We start from the raw sequence: 25,014 nt of genomic DNA, 5'->3' as shown, positions 1-25,014 counted from the left end.
CGCCAACCAACTTGGATTTTATTTGGATCTAATATCATTACCATTGATTGCACATCAAAATCTTCAAGACATGTAAGATGTCTTGAATTCGTTTTGTTGATTAATTTACATGAATTTCCGTAAATAAAAAAAAGGAAATCAAATTTAAAACTAAATTTTCATTGTCATTTGTTGCAGTATCGTAACACTCCTCGATCATTTTATGTTTCCCCTTCTTTTTTCTCCTCTCTTTTTCTTTTTTTTCTTTCTCCCCCTTTTTTCTTTTTTTTTGCTCCGCCAATAGGGGGAAGGAGCCCTCGGCCCCCCTGGATCCGTCTATGTACTAGTATTGTTTCCAACGAATTGTTAACAGTACCGGTAATATATCATGGTAATGGTATATTTCGGTGGCGCGGCCTGAATTCCCGGGCCTATATTGCACTAGTTGGCTTTCCATAATTCCTTACATGTTACGGCAATCATGGCGTCACTGTGCAGATTTCGTGTTCTTTCAAGTATTCAGAATTTTGCCAGAATTCAGCATATCAGAAGTATTGCAACCCGAAGTTCATCATTTGCTGCTTTGCAACAGGGTTTTGGGAATTCAAGATGCAATCAGAATAATCTTAAACAGAGAATTACAGAGGTAAATATCGCCACAAAGCGGGGCCACAAGGCTGAAGGCAATGGCACGGTGCTAAATAATGGCAATGTAGCTGGCCTTGCGCTGAGCTAGTTACGGTACTGTGCCTCTGCACACGGGATCGGGCCTAGGCTGGAGCGGCACGCCCGGGGGGGGGGGGGGGGGGCACTCAGTATATAATGCATAGTGGGTATGTGCCGCGGAGGGGACCCCCATTTTTACACTCAAATTTCCGTTCCAAGGTATAGCATTTTTGCCTTGTTGAGAAAAAGATCAAAGAAAGCCGCTCCAAGGCATAGCGTTTTCTTCTTATCGAGAAAAAAAGAAGAGAGAAATCCGCTCCAAAGCTTCGCATACTTTTCGTTACGCCGCTCCGATCGCGTTGAATGAGCTGCAATTTTGGTGAAAAGCGGCCGCAGAGCTCCCCGGCGGAGGCCGCGCTAGCTGCATCATGCACGCATGACCGTTGCGTAGGGATGAATACGCGCTCACACGCTGGCGATCCGTTCCAAGGACCCCCGTTTTCACAAACATTTGTTGTTCCGAAGCACGTTCCGAGGACCCTCCTTTTTACAATACGCCCGCTCCAAGGCCCCCGTTTTTTGTCTCGCCCGCGGCACACCCCCACCACTTTTTTGGTCGAGTGCCCCCCCCCGGGCGGCACGTCCCGATTATTGCCATCGAATGGTTGGCATTGGCATTACATTGAAAATGGCTATGAGGCAAGCAGTGTGCATGGCCATGGAGTTTGGAAAAGAATGTCCACATGTTCCATATAGTTAGATATCCAGCAAAGCCAAAGGGAGGGGTAGACAGCTGGCAGTGGCAGCCGTCTGTTTCGAGGAGTTTTTGTTGTTGTTAATGTTGTTATTTGTTGTGGGTCGTTTCCACACCCAAATGATCTCCTCAGTATTGTAACATTTTTATTTTTTAAAAATTTCTCCTCGCACACAGACAGCTCGCTATCATGCAGCCACCATTTGGCTCAATGCAAAATCCCCCAACGGGACTTATCGATTTTTGTCTTAAAAGAAAGACTTACTTCGGCTGTCGCCTAACTTCACTTCCCTACTTTGATCCAAACTTAATACATAACACATTTTCACATTTTTAAAGTAAGTTATTGAGTTCCCATGTCTATGTTTAGATGCATGGTGGACTCCTGGGCTCCAGCCCACAAAGCGGGCCGGAGCTCCCTGGGTTAGAAAACTCCATGATGATATTTTCAATATTTTGACATATACTTCTTCGGTAAATTGCCAATTCGTCTACTGCCATCCCGTCCACTCACCACATGGTCTACATTCATTTCGTCTAATGCCATTTCGTCCATCAACATTTCGTCTACCACCCATTTCGTCCAATCACCATTTCGTCTAATAGCCTTTTAGTCTAATAGCCAGTTAGTCTATAGCCAATTCGTCTACAACCATTTCGTCTACCAACCATTTCGTCTAAATCCATTTGGTCTAATGCCAAATCGTCCATTAACCAGTTCGTCCACCGTTCATTTGGTCCAATAGCCATGTCGGCTAATTTCAGTTGGTCCAATATCCACATCGTCTACTTATCAACTCGTCCAATTGCCATTTCGTCTAATAGTCATTTCGTCCATCAACCATTAGGTCCAATAATCAGTTCGTCTACCAACCAAATCGTCTACTAACCATTTCGTCCAATTCCCAAATCGTCCAATAGCCATTTAGTCTAATAGCCATTCGGTCCAATAGCCATTTCGTCTAATACAAATAATTTGCGTTATCCGAGGAGGGGAGCGAAATGACTTTAATACCTTGAAATTATTGATGATATTAGTTTTAAAAAAAAACTAAAAACTATGATGATAACTACTATCGCAAGGGTCGATTCAGTGGGTACAGCAATTCAGGCACCCCCACCCCCCCCTAAAACGCACACACATACGCACACACACACATATAAAAGGGGGAACTAAGATGGGGAAAATGGAAAAGGGTCCTTTTAATTTAATTTGTCGCTCAATTTTTATTTAAAAAAAGAAAGGAGAATATTGTATTCCGATATCAAAATACGATAAACAGATGAAAGATTATAGCCTTTTAAAGAAATATTATTGATCAATATACCCCCACCCCCAAAAAAAGAGCTCTTCCCGATCTGTCCTTTCTTCTTTCCCTGTACTATCCTCTCCCTTTTTGTTCGTTTCCCGTCGCTAGAAGCCCGCCTGCGCCTAAAATAAATGTAGGCCTAGTAGTATTGACAATAACGATGAGTATAATGTTTGTGATATACTCATGCTGTAGCAATTAATGGATATAATAATAAGAATGATAATCATCATAATGATACTAATAAATAATAATAATAATAAAATTCACAATAATACTACTAATAATAATAATTATGATGATCATATTACTAATATTAACAAAAATGATAATAATAAGGATAATCATAATAGAAATAATATACATAATTAAAATAATTACTACTACGTAGGCGCGGATCCAGGAGTTTACAGGAGGGGGGGGGGGTATTGAAATCACTAGAGTAGATTTTTGGTCGCGAGTATATAGGCCTGCCGGGTATAATTATAACACATCCCTTTTGCGGATCTAGCTTTTGCTAATGGGGGCAGGGGGGGCTGTTGCTCGAAAAATGTTCATTCATTTATATATTCCCCTGTCTGCGGATCGAAGAGGGTTTTTTCCGTGTTTTTTTTTTTTTTTTTTGCTTGCGCGAGCTGATCTTTTTTTTTATAAACATTTTATTTCATGTAGGCCCACTATTATTTTACACATAAAATCGTAAGTCTTGACACTGTTTGAAATCCTGAACATTTCTCTACATTAATAACTAATGCGAGGATTGCAAGCGCGCAGCGCGAGCTGAGAATATTCCATATACTGACATGAAACGGGCGTTTTAAGGACTGCGTTTAGGAATTCTTGAAGATACATATTTTACTTTTGTAAATGCAACATCACAGTGCGAGCTGAAATTTTCCTATATTCAGACCTCAAAACGGGGCACTTTAATCACTTTTTGTAAATTTGTACATAATACACATCTAAATAAACAATGCGAGCGCGGGTCGAAATTTGTGATATTGTGACATGAAAAATGACGTTTTAAGGACTGTTTGTAAGCATTCATAAAGTGGATACATAGGCATTTCGAGGAGGGCAAAGCGTCCGCCCCTCCTTATTGACGGCCCCAAAAAAGAGAAAAGGGTGGGGGAGAAAAAAGAGAAAAAGGGAAGGAGGGAAAAGAAAACGGGGAATGAGACGAGAAAAAGCTGTAGGAAGGAATTAGACATTGACAATCCACGTCACTATATATCCAGTTTAGAAATGAATATACAAACATGTGCACGGCGAGTTAAAAAAATTTGATATTTCAGGACACTTTGAACACTCCCTGTAATACAGGATACATAATTATCTTAAAATGAACAATTACTGCAATTATTGCCGAAAATGTTGGTTAATTGACATAAAGAAGTAACAGATTAAGGATTGTTTGAAGGAATTCAAGAAGAGATGGATGTATCATAAATAAAAATGTGAGCGCGCAGCAAGAGCTGAAGCTGTTTCCCTATTTTCAGATCTCAAAAATGGGAGATTTTAATCATTTTTCTTTTGTTATTATGTACAGGATACATATCTCAATAAATTATTAATGCGAGCGCGAAGCATGAGATGTTTCCCTTTCCTTTTTTCCTTTTCTTTCTCCCTCTTCCCTCTTCCTTTTTTCCTTCTCTCTTTCTTCCCCATTTGTTTCTCTTTCTCTTCTTCTTTCCCTCTTTTTTTTCTCTCCCTTTTCTTTTCCTCTCTTTCCTTCCCCTTTTTGGCGCCCCCTTTCCCCCTTTCGCCATCGCCAGTATACCATTCCGTTTTTCCTCGCCCGTATCGTGTATGTATAACCTCGATAAGACACACATTGCTTCCCCCTTTGGGTGGAAAACACTTCCATAATGCAAAGTAATCAATGACGAACAACACTAGTCAACAGTGATAAAATAAATCAAGAAGTTGAAGAGAATTGGTAATTAATTAGGCCCACAATCGCGAATAGAGTCGACTCGGGTCGTAGAGGGCGCTAGTGCAGCATAGTAGACCAGTATGCGTATTAGACGAAATGAATATTAGACGAAATGGTGATTAGCCAAAATGGCAATTGGACATATTGGCTATTAGACCAAATGGCAATTAGACCAAATGATTGTTAGCCGAAATGAGTTTAGACCAAGTGATAGTAGACCAAATGCAGTTAGACCAAATGGAACATGGACGAAATGAAAGTAGACCAAGTGGTTATTAGACCATTTGCCTTTAGACCATTTGGCTATTAGACCAAATGGGAATAGACGTAATGATAGTGGACAAAGTGGCTATTGGACCAATTGGCAAAAAAATACCATTAGACCAAATGGCTATTAGACCAAATGATAATAGACGAAATGGCTATTAGACGAAATGGCTATTAGACGAAATGGTGATTGGACGAAATGGTAATTGGACCGTGTGGATAGTGGACCAACTGATGGTAGACGAAATGATATTAGACCATGTGGGTAGTGGACAAAATGGCAGTGGACGAAATGGCAATAAACCACTTCTTCATGGAGCCTTGAACCGCCTCCCATATCCTTAAGCGAGACCTCAATTAGCAAATGCTGTTTTGAAGAACAATTTATAGATAAAAATTAGGCCTATTATTTAACAAATACTTAAATTTAATATGTGATTGTAAATAATTATAATAATAATTATTCATAATCATGTTTCAAATTTTAGACTATAGTTTAATTTAGCTCCAGTGGGACTATTTGTTATTTTAACAAGTTTAATGAATCGGACCCTGATCCAGACCAGAATCCTAGTGATAATTCTTTTCCTCCATTAGGCTTATCCTCCATCCCTTTTCTATTTTGACAATGTGATAAAACTTCTATAAAAAAAATAGCATCATCATGACAAAGTTTTTCCATTGTATAGTGAGATGATAGGATCCGAGATCTGTTAAAAGACTGAGGCCCGTATTCTGAAGTCGGGTTTAACTTAAACTCAGGTTTTAAGTTGTGGTTTAAGTATGGGAAGTCAAAAGTATCATAATTTTCATTAAGTTATATGTTTCTTATGTTTACTGTGCTCTTTCCTGATTCATCGATGGTGAAGACAATTTTCTATTTATACTTCCTACACAATTATGAATGATTTGAGAGCCAAATGAGCTGAAAGTATGATGTCTCTACTGTTAGTGATTATGTAACAATAGGCTGTCCATACCTAAGCCACAACTTTAAATGTGAGATTAAGTTAAACCTGACTTTAGAATACGGGCCTGATTGTCTATGTTTGTATTTCAGCTGAACAGGCCAGTGCGTCAATATGGATCAGCTGCCGAGATGACCATATCCAGTATCCAGGAAAGATGTACGCTAGTCCTTAAACTATTTGATAAGGTGGACCCAGATAAGGTAATCATAAATTCCAAACTGGATATTGAAACATTTGAGTACCAAGGACTCAAATATGGAGCAAAAATGAAAAGAAAATGACTTTCATTACATTATTTGAAATAGTGAATTTTTTTTCTACAGAATAGAACTATTTTTACTTAAGTCTATGTTGAGTTTTGTAGAATAGATGGACAGATATAAACTAAACATGTTTCTGAGCTGGAAAGATTATTTGATTCCTATCATGTTTTCATTAAATATTTCATCATGTTTTTCTTTGATATACTGAAGTACATCAAGTGTAATATTCTTGATTGTTTGCTTTTGTGTGTAAGGTCTATATATTCACATTTGTAATCACCTTTTATTTCCCTAGGTGACACTTGATGCTAAATTTGCCGAAGATCTTGGATTGGATAGTTTAGATGCAGTGGAGATTATCATGGCAATGGAGGATGAGTTTGGTAAGTTAGCCCACACGATCAGGTGGTTTAGATAAGTCTAGTTGTCCAAATGGAATCCTTTAGAATGACAAATCTATTCAACTATGGTGAAATTGAAAGACAAATGTGTACAATCAACTTAAAAATGGCTCGATTTAGGCAAATATTTAGATGATTTAGGCAACTTATGCAATACATTTTATTCAGTTCAGTTGAAAGGTTTCATATTCTTTAAAAAAGTTGCCCCCTTCCCTTTTCCCTCTAACCTTATCTCTTTCTGATCATAATCGTGAAAGCATCACCTCTGAATTTGGTTTATATTTGATTGCAGTTTTCGTGTTTCTTACACCAACTTACTCTAAATTAATCAAGCAAGTACGAAGAGAGGAGTATCTGGTAAAAATTCAATGGAAGAATTAAGATTACTATTAGGTTCTCCATACATGTATGATCATGTAGTGATGTCCTTGAAACCCTTAATTGAAATATCTATTTTTGAAATATGTTTTACAGGAGTCGAGATCCCAGATGAGACTGCAGAGAAGCTTCTGAATCTAAAGGATGTTGTAGAGTGTCTAGCTGATAGACTGGATGTAGCTCACTAACATTCAATATCATTGTTTTGTGTAAGTATGGTGATTTGATTTTTAGTTACAAATGGTTCAGTCGCCTGTTCAAATGCAGTGGTTGAATTAATCCAAGGCTACTAAGGGCTATGCACGGTTCTCTGTTTCCCATCGGTCAGCCTTAATGGTCTTCTCATTGGCCTTGGATATTTATTATATGTCCTTTTTTAGTTTTTTTTATTTATTTTTTTACTTTTTCCCATTTGTAAGCACTTTTAATATAGAAATGTGCCCAATAGAAAAGTGACCATGCCCTAAAATATAAAAAAAATTAAGGCTTGCAGATGTCTTTAATATTTAAGAAGCCATGTTTTTTACCGTGTGGTTTCAGAATCTGAGTTTTGACACAGTTTAAAAAGCAGATACATGTGTGTTTTCATTAACATGGTGTGTATAAAAATGATTAAGTGTTTGGAAATATTGTAGAAAATATCAAACATTTAATCACATCCAGACAGACCCTTTGGGATATTGGGAGTTTTGTATTACAGGTGAATTTGATGAATGAATAGAAAAGAATGAGAAACCTTTTACACTAAGAATCATTTTGGTACAATGCATGTTTCATTCTCCTTCTTTCTCTTATCTCTACTTCATTTCTTTATCTTTTCCTTTCCCATTTCAACTCATTGTGCATCCTTTTCTCGATTGGAAAAAATTTGCTATTTTTTTTTGTTGATTATTCCTCTATCTCTTCCCCCTGTTTTATTTATTTTTTTTTAGATTATACAGATTTATTGTATCATTGGCCATGACCAAGTAAATGCAGTGAAGTTCCGAGGATGCCCCCCTTCTACCATACAGGGCTGTACACTGGACTAGTATTCCCATCATGCAATGGGTGCATCGTCAGGATATCATAATGTCCAGTACACATGGATAGCCAATCTACCCCGGCATTCATAAATTGTATTTGTATTAAAATGTCAAAAGTCACATGAATATTATTCTGATAGACCTCCACAATTATTGACAATTTACATGCTGAGAATATGCTCATTCATTTTCTGGGTGTAATGAAATGCTATTCCCACTGGGAGGTTTCAGTTTCTCCTTAAAAATATTTTATATCCCATCCCCTTTAGAATTCATCAGAAAAAGCTGAGAAACATTTTATGACTGTATACATGTAGATATAACCCCAGAAATGCTTGAATACAGTAATACTTCCTCTTGATTTCGTTTTCACAGAAAGAATCTTTGGGGTCTGACATTGGTTGGCAGATTCCATGTTTTGTCTTTTCACCATCTGGTTTCTCACCAGAATATCACTGAAAATAATAAAAAAGATTGTAGAGATGGGCTGTTGAAATGAGGGTTTGCAATTCCATTAGAGAATCTGGTTCAAACCAGAATGGATGGGTTTGATCTGGTTCCTAGTCTGGTTAGGTCTGGCTGGTGTTGTACTTCCTCCAACACCTATGAATACATGGTTGTAATTGGATTTGATCAGAGTATTTGGTAGCAATTAAAATGTTTTGACGACACCAGTGAATGATTTCTGTTTTGTTTGTAAACCAAGGTGATGCATCCAAGATATATATCGTTTGTGGGCTGTCAAAACCTTTCATCTCGACATATAATTAGCTCTGAAATTGCTGTATGTCAGAATTATGGCAATGATGCTCACCTCACATTGTCTGAAAATTTGTCCCAATTCCTTTAGAGGATTTTTTTTAAGGAAAAAGGAGAATGCTACTTCATTCTAAACTGGCATCTTTTTTAGCTGTCCTGAAAATGTTTTCATTTTGAATATGAGGTTTTGATAGCCCACCAATGATAACAAATAATATGCCATGCACCCTGCAGCTGGCTGCTCTGTTGCGTATGGATATTATTTTATTAATTACTTCAGCAGAATGAGCAAGCAGCATGCCGGGGCATGCCTCAAATTTATCTGGCCTCCCAGATGAAGAGAGAGAGAGAGAGATGGAGATTAAAGTCTTCATGAAACCACTGAGGGACTGCAGGGGATATTCACATAAAAAAAGAAAGCATATGTGAAAAGACAGTCAAGGCAGTTGCTGAAAGAGATTGATAGATGAAAGAAGGGGCCCATTGCAGAAAGAGTTGCAATCAAATGGAACTTCGGTTATCGACCGCAACCCAAGCCAATCAGACGCACGTATTTAGGACTTGCGCTGGATTTTTATTATCTCTTGTAATGGCCCCCAGATGTGAAGTGGAGAGAGATGGGTAGGCAAGAGGTGAGAATGGAAAGATGGTGTAAAAAGGCAGTGAGAGAAAGACTAAAGGGGAAGGAGAGCCCAAGGGGCCCATTGAAGAAAGAGTAGCGTTTAAACGTAACTAAAAAAATATCAATTGCAAGTGTCTGAAGGCGACCGCACACCCTACGGCTGGTCTTACGGCAATCTGTCAAAATGGTTATAATATTATTCTGTCGATAAATTTTCACCTCAAACTTATATGTTCCATTCACATCTTCAGAAAATAGCAAAATGCGATTTGTTCCAAAATCGGATCGCGAACAGTTGTAAGGTGTGCAGTGGCCTTAATACATGCATTTCATTAATTGAAAGTCAAGTTGCATTTGATTTTTATAGTTGTGTTTGATTGCAACTCTTTGAGCAACAGTTTACCAAGTGGTTCAAAATTTAAAAGGAGATAAAGTTTAACCCTATTCAGCCTGGGGGTGGGGGAGGGGGGATAAAACAGCCCCCTGAACATTTTTTTTTTAATGAAAAGATCACACTGCGATCACCTTTTTCCTTCAACTCTTGTGAAACATTTAAAGAGAAATCCAGCCGTGGCCATAAAATGTTGTGTTGGGAAGGAGAAAAATAAATTAAATAGAATGGTGAAAGTTTGAAAAAAATCGGACAAGCAATAAGAAAGTTATAGCTGCTTTAAAATTGAGATCACTAATACCATATAGATTTCAAATTGGCAACTGGGTAAGTAAATTATGACAAGGGGCAAGGACAACTTTCCCATAGGCCATGTACTTTATTATCAGGGATTTGTGGTTTTATCCCAAGTAACCATTCCCCTGGGGCAGTAATGTAATATAACCCAGGCAGTATATTGTTTTATGTCCTCATGAAAGAAAAATATAATTTGAAAAAAACAACTTAGGGGAAATATGACATTTGAGCCATAATATGTATTGAAGTACATGGAAGAATAGTCCTTGCCTTACATCACTGTGACATCCCATATGCAGCCAATTTGAAGTCTCCATGGGTATAGTGATTACCAATATTTACAACTTTTAAAAATTTATAACTTTTTTGTTGTTTGACCAATATTGTTCAAACTTTCACCTATCAACTTGTCTGATTTTTCTTTTCCTTATAAAAACAAGTTTTTATTTGGGTTGGATTCCCCTTCAAGATAAAATTTGCAACGTGGGGCACATGGTTTCAAAGTTATGTAGCATTGTGTAGGTGCATGTCAGACCCAAAATTGCTCAAAAACGCGATTTCATATACAAATCCAAAGTAAATTTCATATGTAGCCAAAATTCATATACCGGTATGTATCATTTTCATTTTTACTGATTAAAAGCAATGGATTTCATGTTATATATAAATGAAATAGTGTAACCATTTCCATAGAAAAAAACATTGAAAAACAAAGTTGAGATTAAAAAGAAATACAGAAGATATTAAAATAAAACGATGAAATACATGAGAAAAAAATTGATATTGCCTTTTTTTCATACAGGGATTTAATAACAATCTTAAAAAGAGTATCAAGACCAAAATCTTGACCAAAGACCAAAATAAAAAAAATAAATTTTAATAACTTTGGTACAGTTCAATTGCAGAGATAACGTCATGGGTGATGTGCATGCCAATTTTTGTCAGTTCTGAGAGGTGGGGGGGGGGGGGGTGTTTTGCCCCTGGGCTATGTGCAATTTCAAAATAGCACGGGATGTATAGGGTTAATACAGATTTTTCACAAAAATAGGATTAAGTGACGCTCTCATGATAGTCCTTATCTTTCAACTGGTGACAGTTTGCGGGTATGTAACTGCCAATACAATGTTGGAATGATACAGGAAATTGCACTCCCTCTCCCCCCCCCAAAAAAAGAAGAAAATATTACAAAAAAAGAAAGGAAGTAGACTACTCTGGAGAATTTCACGAAAGAATATATTAAGACATTTAATCTGACAAGTCCCGTTTTATCTGACAGTTACCATAGAAACAGTGCTTCTCAGCTAATCAAATTCATGGAAAGTTTTCAGAAAAAAATGTTGATGAAATGCTCCCCTGGATCTTGATTCTTGACACACATCATTCTCAAATTCATCTAAAGCCTTTCCTGCATTCCATTTTTCATGACTCACAGTTTCACAAAGTTATTTTAAGACCATCATGGGACAAACCAAAGGATACTTTCTTTTTCCATTTATCTTTAATAAACAATGTAACCGATACATCACAAATATATGATTTACAGTGCAGAATTTTTTTTAAAAATAGAACAAGTTTCTAGTTGCATACCTGTGACCACTGTACAGATATTACATACTTGTAAAGATACATCAGTCAGTAAAACATCAAATTCTCACCCCCCCAAAAAAAACCCCATCCAGCTAGGATGAAATATAATAGAATTTACAGCAATGAACAATTTTTAAACATAATAATAGGTAGTCACTGCATGTACTTGCAACACAAACATTCTTCCTTAAAGTGATATATTAAATAGGAGCTTTATTGCTTCATGATAAAATCATATCTATTTTCATACATGTATGATAACAATCATTCATTCTTAATATAGTGCTCTACTGCAGCATAATTACACTTGCTTTAACAGTTCAGCTATTATTTGAAGGAATAAATTCCTGTCATGTACCCATTTACCTCACCTGGGTAACCCAGACCGCATACATTCGTAATTCCGAAGCTTAATTATTCCCAAGGTTTGGATATTCCGAAAGTTCGTATTTCTGAAGGTTCGGTAGTCCAAAACCAAATGAGGTTTGTAATTCCGAAGGTCCGCTCGTCTGAAAACGAAGTGAGGTTCGTAATTCTGAAGGTTCTTAATTCTGAAGGTTCTTTAATCCGAAAACGAAAAGAGGTTCGTAATTCCGAAGGTTCGTTAGTCCGAAAACTAAATGATTAACGAACCTTATTTCGTTTTTGGACTTACGAACCTTCGGAACAAGGAACCTTATTTTGTTTTTCGGATTAACGAACCTTCAGAACAACCAACCTTATTTCGTTTTCGGATTATCGAACCTTCGGAATAACGGCACAAATGTTCGGATTAACGAACCCTTTTATGTTTTCGGATTAACGAACATCGAGGTAAAGGCAATTTACGTGTTTCGGAATTACGAACCTTTGGAATTACGAAGTGTTACCAACCCAGACTGGGTTGAGTGTCTCATGTCGAGGATAGATTTCTAGCTGGAAATATCAAGGCTGGGATTCGAACCCACGACCCCTCTGGATCACAGGTGAGAGCCAGACCCACAATGGCCACTATCTAAAAGCAAGCAATGAGCTTAGTTTCCTATGTATTTTTCATTCTCTCAGGATTTACAAATTTTGTACACTTATGTTTTTTTCTGTATGGGAACATTATCAGCATAAGCAAAGTCTTTGATCTAATGAGAAAGAGGGAGGGAGATGCTTTGGAAACAATATTTTTTAACAAACCACATGATGAAAACATCACACCTTTTTTCTGTGACAGGTTACAAAAAATATACCATGAGCCCAGAAATGTATAACTGATCAACACACACAATTTTTCTCTCCAAAAATATGCATGAAATGTGAGAGAAACGAGTTACAAATCTTGACAGAATAAAGTTTGTATGGTGAAGTTATTGTGAAAACACGTCACATAGTAGGGGGGGGGGGGTGGGCTAGATTAGCACCCCCCCATCTTAGAAGCGTTGTAATAGTAATACACACTGTGTGTTCTTTTCAAACACTGATTCCAACACACATCCAGGTACTGACAAGAACCAATGTCATAAATAAAGCACTAAAAACTTGCGTCGGACCATTGATTAGCCACGGCTAATGAGATAATCTAAACAAAATAAATAAATAGAAGAAAACTAATTGAGAGTACAGTGAGTACACTGTATCTCAACCATCCACATTCCTGGCATCTTGAATTGCACATCTACCTTGAGCTTAAGTAAGAGGAAAATTAAGAAAAATGTGGAGTCTGAAATTGTTTGAATCTAAACAACACTAACTTTGTTTTAAAAATTGCTCTATTCTACTATGTGTGCACATTTTAATGGGGGCAAGGTAAGCTCCCAAATATAAGTTCACCTGAGGCTCAATGCAATAATTTGCATATAGCCTCAACTTGATTATGGTGGGGCTGAAGTTTTAAGATTAACACAAAGAAGTCCTAAAAGTTGTAAGTTTCAAAGGAGAAATCTTTAAAGACAAGCTCAATAAAATTCAAATACACCCTCGCCCTCTTAACCTTAAAAAGACTGGGGGGCTGATTCAGCCCCCTCTCGACATTTTTCACGATAAATCCGCCGCGCGAAATTTTTTTACCGCGTCGCTCGCTGACTTTTTACTTTCAAGTCTCGCGCAACTTTTGAGACCAAAATTGTGACCCCTGGGTACGCGGTTCCAAAATTACGCAACATTTTGTAAGTGCATGCAGACCAAAAATTACTCAAAAACGTGAATTTGTGTACAAATCCAATGCAAATAGTGTTCTTAGCCAAAATTCATAAATGTATCATTATTTTTCCTTTTATTGCTTAAAATCAATTACTTTCATCTCTTTTATGGTAAAAATAAAGTCCCCAACAATTTCCATTAAAGAACAATAAGAAACAAAAACTTGAAAAACAAAGAAATACATAAGAAATTTAGAAAATATAATACATAAGAAAATAAATGTGATTTTGAAATTTTTTAAAATCAATTTGATCAGATGCCTATCTAGAGTATGTGAAACAAAAATTAGCATTTCATGGGCATTGTTTTATTAATTAGAGCAAACTTATGATTTTACGCATAAATTAGCATAATTAATTTGGTACAATTATCTGTTATGGATACGGAGGAAGGTGAAATTCAGCATTCATTCATGTTCAGTTTCGGATTAGCCTAGATTATATTATTTATCAGAATACCACCCATGCGTTTCAGATGCTAGTAAAAGAATACGGTAATGAACCCATACTACACGCATCTTACATTAAACAAATCAGTTGCATTACTCTTGGTAAAGCATACTGGTACACCAAATTATTTCTTTGATGTCCATACATGTGTACAACTTATTCATTGGTTGAAAACCATGGTAAAACAAAACAAGAACAAGTGGTATGAAAATGAAGGAGAAGTCAAGAAACAAAAGAAAAGAAATGAAAGAAATTTAAAGGTAAACTAAAACTGACTCAAAAAGTTATTGTAATAGAAGTGCTCTCAGGGTTACAAGTGTACGATTGAAGTCAGAGATAATCAAATTTATTTAGATGCAAGTTCATTTTCCCCTGCCCCACGAGGGAGCACTCCATGCTGGTGTCGGAACTGGCCTTGATGACTTGCTCGATGACAGAGCAGGAAAGTCATCATGGACATTCATATGTTCTGCTAGATCTTTGGCAAGAACAATTTGAGAACAGACAGAGCACACAGTGCTACTCTCCGTCTTACCCGTAGACGACTTCCATGCTTTAGAACTTGATTTTGAAGGTTTAGCGTTGCTGATCTTCAAGACGGTGTCTTTCGGGGCCTGTTTCTTGGTCGCCTTGTAATCGTTGTGAGCCGCGAGGAGATCCTGCTGCTTCGCCAGATCTGGCAGAAGAGTGACCAACTCGTTGAATACACTCTGGAAGTTTTCTTCTGAAAGAGTTTGCATGCAGCGACGGTAATATTCATGGGCAGGGATCATACCCTGACGGAACTCGCCAGAATCCTGTTTGAACTGACCGAACAATTCGTCATCGTCGAAGCAGAAGCCTTGGATCTTGGCCACAAGATCTCGGTTCCGCTGCTTGAAGTTTGGAGGCTGAACAAACTCTGGTCCCGATGTCGTAGAGGCTGGTAGGGAAGTGAAACCGGGTGGAAGAGGCTTAGCGACAGAAGATGTAGAGAAACCAGGAGGTGGTGCACGGACACTAGATGATGACAGCGCAGGAAAGGCGGCAAAACCTGGAGGAGGTCTTGAATTGGAGGAATCCGAAGACACTGAGGATGCACTAGGATCAATAATGGTTGTTGGTTCGGAGGCAACAGAAGTTGCGGGCTTCTCTGTGGCTAATTTCACCTTGGCATCAACATTGCTTTTCTCACTTTTATTTCCCTTCCCACTAGTTTCCATTGCTGAACTATAATTCATGACCTTGGAGTCTTGATTTGCAGTACTAACTTGAGGCTGTTTATTTTTATTTTTCTTTGTTGTATTCTTTTTCTGATTTCCACCTAGCAAACTAGCAATCGAACTCAGAGTAGGGAATTCTGCATCATCATCGGCTCTTCGTGGGACAGTTTGCCTAGCTTCCACTGTTGATGATACTGGAGCAGCATTGTTTCCAAGTAATGAACTATAAAACCCAAATGATGGAGCTGTGTTTAAAGGAATATTATTAACGGTACCATCTCCATTTCCTAGAGACGGGAAATCGTCTGGAGTCTGGTGGGATGCTGTAGCCCACTTTCCTCCCATCTGAAAAGGTTGGCTAGGTTCAGCCAATGTGGGAAAGTCAGCTAAATCTGGTGCTTTCTTATCAATATTTGAAGCGTAAGTATCTGCATTGGATATAGGGTCAATGCCGCCACCAGGCTTTAAAATTTCATTTTCTTTGTCTTCCTCAACTACCAATCTATTCTTCGTCTCTGTTTTGGGCTGTAAGGAATCTACTGGAGAATCTGGTCTTCGGCGTCCAATACCACGAGTTCTCCTTTCCTCTTTTTTCGCTTTAACAACAATTTTCTTTTTCCGTTCATCTTGCCGTTGCACTTCTTCTCGATGTGCTGTTTCCAGGGATGCTTCAATTGCCATTTCTGTGTCTCTGGAGGTTCTGGAAGTAATGCAGAAATGGCACATGTCACAAAAAATCAACAAATACACAGTATCAATAATTGCAAGATATCAGCTCCAAAAAATATACATGATAGGAATGTATTCATATTGATGAGTTCAATATTTGGGTTTCATTTGGGTTAAAATTACCAGGTTTATATTGGGTTTAGATTATTTCAGTTTACATTGGTTCAATAATAAGATAAGGTATAGGCAAGTTGACAGATGACAAATTCCCTCGCTTAGGATCCATCAGTCATTCCATCATTCATGCATGTAACACTGAAGTTGAAATAAGGCTGGTGTTATAAATATTGGCATTATTCAGCTTTAAGTGATATTAATGTAAATGACATCAGTCTAAACCCACCGTTGACATTAAAGCAGGGATCAAGCTTTTGTTCATAACTCTATGGCAGACCATGCATTCTAAGAGCACAATTAGCCATGTAATAGAATATTTCTCTGACATTACAAGGCACAGTATATCAATAAGCATGACATGTACATTTGTGCTGCAAAAAATGGATTTCATACCTGTCTCTTTGATATCTGTTTCTTCCACCTCTAGCTCCACCACCATGAGCACCTAAAAGAAACACAAAGATTAAAATTCAATTAATATCTGCTGAAGGTTTCCATGGTGGAGAACAAATTAAAATGTAAAGGCTTTATTTATGGTACACCATGCATTTCCCACTCCTGGCAAGGACCACCAAACTCAATTTTTTGGTATGTACATTGCTGAAACGTCAAGTTTGGCCGATCCTTCCCAGCAATTATTCAATATAGTCCATGCTAACGTATGTGTAAATACAGAGATACTTTGTGAGTTCTTCACATGTAAGAAAGGGTTTCACATGAGAAAAAAAGTTTCTTGCTGTAAATGTGTTATTTTGTAGCTTAAAGAATTGTTTTTCATATTTGCCTTCAACACAAGTTAGGATTCTTCCTAGCATTGGGATACAAACAAGAAAAGACAAATATCATAAACATGCTAACATTTGTTCACATATAGGCACTAGTACCTTTTTAAGGGATTTACAAAGATTTGCAGGGGTTCAGGGGTGGTTTTCTAAGCTACAAAATTATTTGATTTCATTGAAGAATGAAAATTTAGCAACCACTCAGAGTAAATATTTGAAGTAGTTGGCTACCCACCATCTCTCTGTCCTCGTGGATAGTCTCTCTGCCTTGATGGTAGATTGATCTCTACGTCCACCTGTCTAGTCTGCTTAGCTTGCATCTTGGTCATTTTACCAGAGTGGCACTTAGCCTTGTGGGCCTTGAGATCAATCTCGGACCGGAACGCGCCAAGGAACTTCTCAGTACGGCATTTGTCTTCTTCGCAGAGGAAGTGGTCCGAGCGGAAATGGTCCTCCAGGTCTTCGTATTCACTGAGATCAGAGAGACACAAGGAAAAAAATTGTTGCATCATTTCATCTGGACACATGAAATAGTAAAAACTCTCATTATGTTCCTTTCAGAAAGCTGGTTTTTAGGTTAATTTTCAATTCGTCTACTGCCAATTCGTCCAATTGCCAACTCGTATACTATCATTTGGTCTACCATCAGTTCGTCCACCCACCACATGATCTACTTTCATTTAGTCTAATGCCATTCCGTCTAATAACCAGTTGGTCCAATGGCCATTTAGTCCATATATACCATAAGGTCTAAATAAACTAAGTGTTAAATTGTGCAAAATAAATGAGAATAAAATGGATATCAGACCAACTGGTTATGAAACAAAATGGTCATAGACAAAATGGTGATTAGACCAAGTGTCGATTGGACCAAATGGTTGTTAGACAAAATGTTGATGGACGGAATGGCATAAGGCTAAATGAAAGTAGACCATGTGGAGAGTGGACAAGTTGGCAGTAGACAAATTGGCAATTTATTGTAGAGATTCAGTGATAAAAGAACAAGTTTTGAATTCATTACATGAGTGTTGAAATCATTCCTACCTCCTTCCTCAAAATCTAATATCACAATAAAACCATAGGCTTAATACAATTATAAACATTGTCCATGATTGAACTTTGAATCATAAATTGTGACCCCCCCCCCACCTAAAACCAACACAAAGCCACCAGGGAAGGCTCTCTGTAAATAGCCACAAAATTTCATATTATCAAAATTTGAACTTGTAAAGTTAAATAAAAGACAAGATATAAGGATTCAATTGACAACTCTTTTTTTGAACCACTTGGAAGCTTCACCTTCATTATTGATTGCACATGGTCAAATTCTCATGCTCGAGTTACCCCTAAACTTTAAACCTTGTATTCTCCTTATTGCTTTTACTTACTTTACATATTTATTTTACATATACAGTACTTGTGTGTGTTATTTTTTATAACATTAGGATATTGTTTTTTCAAGCTCAATAAAAATCTTAAAATTTTATTTTGGGCGAATTATTGCTGGTTTAGGGGTGACAGGTTTCAATGAAATAGTTCCTTACCTATAGTATTCATTGGTCACACCATCGGTCTCACAGAAATGACAGAAGTAATGATCCTTGCGCAGGTGGCGATGAAGCTCATCATTGTCAAAGTAACGATCATCACAGAACTCACAAAGAGGATGGCCACGGTAGGAGGTATCGTCTTGGTCTCCAGAACGACGATGAAGAGCTAGCTCCTTGCGAGTGTAAAACTTACGCTCGGATGGCAACACCTGATTTACAAAGAAAAAGTATCATATAAAGTCCTTTATTTTCAATTGAGGGAAACAAGGAAACACACATATTCATAAAACTTGAAAATGAGGCAGAACTTTGAATACTTGAAATGCGAAGATTTGAAAGGGGAAATTGGGAATCAAATAAAGAATCATGTTTAAAGGACAAGTCCACCCCAACAAAAACTTGATTTGAATAAAAAGAGAAAAATTCAAAAAGCATAACACTGAAAATTTCATCAAAATCGGATGTAAAATAAGAAAGTTATGGCATTTTAAAGTTTCGCTTATTTTCAACAAAATAGTTATATGAACGAGCCAGTTACATCCAAATGAGAGAGTTGATGACATCACTCACTCACTATTTCTTTTGTATTTTATTATATGAAATATGAAATATTATTATTTTCTCGTCATTGTCAAGTGAAATGAAGTTTCATTCCTCCCTGAACATGTGGAATTCCATTATTTTAACATTTTGTGCTTCAGGCAAGGAGGTCCTAATCGTCAAATTCGTAAAAATTGAAATATTGTATAATTCAAACAATAAAAAACAAAAGAAATAGTAAGTGAGTGACATCATCGACTCTCTCATTTGGATGTAACTGGCTCGTTCATATAACTATTTTGTTGAAAATAAGCGAAACTTTGGAATGTCATAACTTTCTTATTTTACATCAGATTTTGATGAAATTTTCAGCATTGTGCTTGTCTGATTTTTCTCTATTGATTCAAATCAACATTTTTCTGAGGTGGACTTGACCTTTAACTTCTGGGAAGTTCATTATCAAATTTTTTGAATTTTCATTTGAAAAATAATCCCCTTGCTTTTATAATAGTTATATTCTGAGTAAATGACTGTGTGAAAGTGTGATGAGTTAAAGCATTTATTTTTATTTAAAAAGGACAATGTGGGTATAACCATCCGCAACAACATCATCACCATCATCATAATCATCATCAGCATCGATCATCATCATCATCACCATCGTCGTCGTTGTTACTATCATCATCATCCTCCATCCATCTCTACCACCACCACTACCATGATCATCATTTTCATCAGCTGCTTCTGCCTGGGCCTAGATCTAAATGTAATTAAGCCAACTCTGTTCATCAGACATGCAGTTACCTTAATATGATCAACGCATAGCTGACAAAAGAAGAGCGTGTGTTCTTTTCGCATGTGGTCCTGAAGCTTCCTGAAGCTTGCATCTGGTTCCCGCTTGATGCCACAGATCTGACACTTGTTGGCCACGATTTTGCGATACTCCTCCTGAATGCGAGTGGTACCAAAGAAGATGCCACTCTTGCGATCGTTGGGAAACTTGTGAGAGATGATCCCATCAAAAGGATGCAACTTGTTGGTGAATATGGCCTACAAAGAGATTGAAAATAAAACAATGTTATAGATACAGGTTTTTATGTTAAAGGAAACCAAAACCCAAGAAGAGAAGCAATCTTATTGGAAAGAGTACAATGAAAGGAACAATTTAACAATCATATCAATTTCATCATAATCGGTTATGACATAAGCAAGTTATGGACGAGTAAAAGTCTTGTTGTACTTACTATGTGGATCCTCAAATTGGCAAACGTGCTTCAAAATGGCTGATTTTGTGGACAACTCTCCATTTGTTTTGTACACATATTTTCAGATTTTCCCATTTATTTTACATATTTCACATTATCTCCTCCTGACCTTGACATATATGGTGTGGATTATATTTTCCCATGACATGTTGTGCTCAGAAGGAGGCAAGATGCAATTTGAAAGATAATGAGGAAAATCTGAAAATTTGTGTACAAAACAAATGGAGAGTTGTCCACAAAATCAGCCATTTTGAAGCACGTTTGCCTATTTGAGGATGCCCATAGAAAGTACAACAAGAGTTTTCAAACTCCCATAACTTGCTTATTTCATAACTGATTTTGATGAAACTTTTTTAAATTGTTCCTCTCATTTTACTCTTTCCAATAAGATTACTTCTCTTGGGTTTTGGTTTCCTTTAAATAAAATGTGTGTTTTAGTTACACACATTATTGAATTTTTAGTGACATTAATGTTGTTGACCAAACATGGACAAAATGTAACATGAATAAACCATAACATTAGTAACCACTTTATCTGCACCCCTAGTAAAAACCATGTGTTCTTTATTTTTTGAATTATATACCAAGTTGTCTCCCTAATATACTTCTTTGAAATGGATATAATCAACTTTCATAAAAGCCTTGTATGAGGAAACTTTTCACTTATGTGGACTTTTCATTTTATGCATGTCCAAATCATGTTAACATGAGTAACCGACACATTTCAAAAATTTGCCAGGAGCATAATAAAATTTCCCAAGTTTTGTTTTTATACAAAGGATAGTCAGACTGCGTACTTTGTTGTGATAAAGAGATGTTTAGTTCCTATCAATAATAATGGAGTTACAGCTCCAAGTATGAGTCAAGGTGTCTCTAAATGTAACGTGGGTAACCGTGGGATAGCCCATATATATGTTTATGTATTAGGTTCAGATAAAACAGTGAAGTGTAGTTGCACAACAGACGAAGTAAGTCACTGTTTTTCCCCTTTTAAGTTTATTTATCCCCCTTTCGGTGCATTTCAGGCCAAAACAGAATAATCTTTATTTTGGTAGTTCTTTTAGTACATTTTTATGAAATAAAGACAAAAATCGATGAGCCCCATCGGGGGGGGGGGGGGGATTTTGCATTGTTAACCCCCTAATGGTTGCTGCACGATAGCGAGCCGTCTGTGTACAAGGAGAAAGAAAAAAATGTTTAAAAAAACTCCTTGAAACAGACGGCTGCCAGCTGTCTACATTATTATCTACTTTTTTCAGAAGCCAGGTGACAGTATAGGCCTATTGCATTTTGTAGGTTTAAGCATACATACAGATAAACATGAAAATGTCATTCAAATGTTGTTGATAGTGGTAGATCAAACAAACTTGTGTCTGTGAATAATTTCTGTCAAGAGAGTATGATTAAGTTGATAATAATCATAAAGACTTGTTTCAATAGATCTTAGATTCTTCTAGACAAGACAGAAATTATTCACAAGTTTGCACTCATTCAATGAACAAGGTTATGATATAACCTTGTTCTCAGTTATATCTCCATGTGTGGCAAAATAAGGGTGGCAATGTTTGGCTTATTTTCTCTTTTTCTTTGGGGCAAATGCTTGATTTTTTTACACTGACAGTTTCCATTACACCCATTATTCATACAACTTGGCTCTTATTTAAATTTGATACTTTAAATCATTTTTTTCTTAGTTAAAAATAGAGATAAAAAAATTAGAATTTTCTTGCCATATCACTTTCCACCAATAGAGGGCGTACACAAAAATATGCCCAAAATTCAAGTTTTTGAGCGCTCTGGTGAATAAAAAAATTATTCCCAAGTTACTGATGAAAAATAGATTGCAATTATATGGAAATTAGTAATTTTGGTCACAAAAGTGATATTTTAATGATTTTTTAAAGTGTGTGCTCTGTACAACATTGGCATACCATAGTCCTACCTCTAGATTCCCCACAGGCAGGGTGGTAGCAGTGAACAATTGCAAGTTTGTTTGTCCTACCAGTATATTATTTTAATGACATTTTCATGTTGATCTGTATGCTGAAACCTAATGTTACGAAATGTAATACTGCATACTGTGACTGTCGCCTGAACACATGCTGTCCATTGGCATGATTGGATTGCAAATACAAATAAGGGACTAAGTATGATGGTGGGCCCCAAGTCTGCGCACCTAATTACCAATACCATGATAACTCGAGTTAAGATTTAACATGAATTTCTTATTTCACAAAATCTTTCTGTTGATAATGTTCCTTACATCATCATGAGTTAGTGTGCCAAATATCTCATAAAAATTTGAAAGAAATATATGATTTTCTTGGAAAAAACCTCGGGCAGTCATTTTCACATTGAAAAAAAGAATTTTGTATTGAGACAGATTTTTTTATGAATACCTGTCTATGTATTGCATGTGTAAAGTTTGCGCTCGTTGCATATCTTCTTTTGCCAGAATCGCGCAGATACGCGGACTTGGGAGACCGCGCAGACATGGGGAACTGACCATACTACGTATACCCAGTTGTTGTGTATCCGGTCGGGTTGTGTGTCCGGACGATCAATTTTAGAATGTCATTTGGAAAAATTTACAAGCGAAGTTTCATCAATTTTTAGTACAAAATGTTAGGAAATATTATAAAGAAAAAAATCGATAATGATTACAAGTAATGAATTCATTTTTTTAGTGTAATCCACAGACAAAAAGAAGGCTTCAAAAAGATAAAGTGTCCGGACACCCGACCCTAGCCAGGGGCGTTGTGGGGAGTGAAAGTTATATACTGTACGTAGCTCACTCCCACGAACGCCAGGAATCACCGTACATGCCTTTGCGTGTCGGACAGGATTACCCATGGTGAACCTAGACCTAAATCACCAATTTTAGTTATAGTTTTTCGCCCAAAGTTATGTACATGGGCAAGTTTTATGTTTACCCCCATTTGATTAGATTTCTTTTATTTTTCATTAAATAAATAGTCGTAAAATTGAAAGAAATTAAGAGCAATAGCGTTCACTTACCCCCGTCTGTTTACGAAGCCATTTTGATTTCTTTTGTTATGATACCTAGATACGTACACGCGTGCAGAGCTGCAACTTAGATTTAAAAAATACTTGCATTTGTCAATAAAAATCACGATTTGTAAAATATTTGTTTCGGTTGAAAAATATCATGAAATAATTTATATGATATTTATCGATAAAAAAAAATATTTTGCGATTCCTGATATCTATCGGCAGATGCAAATATTTTTTTAATTCAAGTTGGCAGTCAAACCGCCAACCTGGATTAAAAAAATATTTGCATCTGCCGATAGATATCAGGAATCGCAAAATATTTTTTTTTATCGATAAATATCATATAAATTATTTCATGATATTTTTCAACCGAAACAAATATTTTACAAATCGTGATTTTTATTGACAAATGCAAGTATTTTTTAAATCTAAGTTGCAGCTCTGCACGCGTGTGTATCTAGGTATCATAACAAAAGAAATCAAAATGGCTTCGTAAACAGACGGGGGTAAGTGAACGCTATTGCTCTTAATTTCTTTCAATTTTACGACTATTTATTTAATGAAAAATAAAAGAAATCTAATCAAATGGGGGTAAACATAAAACTTGCCCATGTACATAACTTTGGGCGAAAAACTATAACTAAAATTGGTGATTTAGGTCTAGGTTCACCATGGGTAATCCTGTCCGACACGCAAAGGCATGTACGGTGATTCCTGGCGTTAGTGGGAGTGAGCTACGTACAGTATATAACTTTCACTCCCCACAACGCCCCTGGCTACCCGACCCCCCATCCTACAGACCAAAAATAAAAAGGGTCTACCGGTATTCTCATAAAAAAAACAATTTGGTATCATCACAAATGCTCATGCCATGTCAACAAACATAATTTAAATTGATTTGTGAAAAAGTTACGGTTGTTCATTCCCCAGAAAAGGTCTAAATTGCCGTTCCATCTAATGATCTATCCGGATACACAGCTGGCCGCTCTGAGCTGAGCAATTCCAATCACAACACCAATTGAAACACATGGGACCGAAGTAATAACTTCCTACCTACCTTTGGCATTTCAGAGCGGCACACTGCACAATACATTTGATGACAGATCACCCTCATCTTGGTAGAACACTTGAAACAGATGGGGTGGTTACAAGGCCCTATGGCAAAAATCTTGATCTCCTGACAACACAGGACACAGGTAGATGCCAGACTATCAGTTGTTTTCGACATTTCCTTGCAGAATTCCTGTTCTTATCGAAAAAGAGACTTTCTAAATTGATCGGAATCGACGGTGATATCGTCGTTACGTTGGATCGTGCGTGGATTTTTACCAGTACGAGGATGACCTTTGACCAAAGCAATTACATAAGCTTCTATTTTTTTCAATATGTGTCGCAAGAGTGACTCATAGGGGGGGGGCGGCGACAATATGATTATTAATTGTTTTGTTGCAAATAATTAAAATGCCATACAATTGTAATATTTTAGAGTAAAATTGGCGATGAACTTTGTTTTCGCATAAAGGGGGTTTCAATTGTCAAAGCATTTTCAGGCCAGTCATCCGCACCAATCATGCATATCATCATCATCAT

General features: G+C 36.9%; 2 protein-coding genes across 3 annotated transcripts; one reads left to right on the top strand and one right to left on the bottom strand.

Annotated features, from left to right (window-relative positions):
- The first annotated feature begins 421 nt into the window (after window positions 1-421).
- On the top strand, window positions 422-8,624 carry LOC121423024 (acyl carrier protein, mitochondrial-like). The gene is made up of 5 exons (XM_041618294.1): window positions 422-625; window positions 5,973-6,083; window positions 6,442-6,529; window positions 7,022-7,134; window positions 7,858-8,624. Exons 1-4 carry the CDS (start codon window positions 461-463, stop codon window positions 7,111-7,113), a joined length of 456 nt encoding a protein of 151 aa, XP_041474228.1. The 5' UTR covers window positions 422-460; the 3' UTR covers window positions 7,114-7,134; window positions 7,858-8,624.
- A 5,434-nt stretch (window positions 8,625-14,058) lies between these two features.
- LOC121422537 (E3 ubiquitin-protein ligase ZNF598-like) lies at window positions 14,059-24,744 on the bottom strand. 2 transcript variants are annotated; one of them, XM_041617673.1, is made up of 6 exons: window positions 24,482-24,744; window positions 19,949-20,194; window positions 18,599-18,813; window positions 17,290-17,525; window positions 16,666-16,717; window positions 14,059-16,126 (listed from the first exon to the last, which is right to left on the bottom strand). In XM_041617673.1, exons 1-6 carry the CDS (start codon window positions 24,650-24,652, stop codon window positions 14,587-14,589), a joined length of 2,460 nt encoding a protein of 819 aa, XP_041473607.1. In that variant the 5' UTR covers window positions 24,653-24,744; the 3' UTR covers window positions 14,059-14,586. The 2 variants fall into 2 exon arrangements, with proteins under 2 accessions (XP_041473607.1, XP_041473609.1); XM_041617675.1 differs by having other exon boundaries at window positions 14,059-16,117.
- Window positions 24,745-25,014: the final 270 nt, after the last annotated feature.

Source organism: Lytechinus variegatus, chromosome 10 (genome assembly GCF_018143015.1).
Source record: "Lytechinus variegatus isolate NC3 chromosome 10, Lvar_3.0, whole genome shotgun sequence".
Lineage (NCBI taxonomy): Eukaryota > Metazoa > Echinodermata > Echinoidea > Temnopleuroida > Toxopneustidae > Lytechinus > Lytechinus variegatus.
The sequence above is the reverse complement of the archived record's forward strand: the minus strand, read 5'-3'. Positions and strand labels throughout refer to the sequence as shown.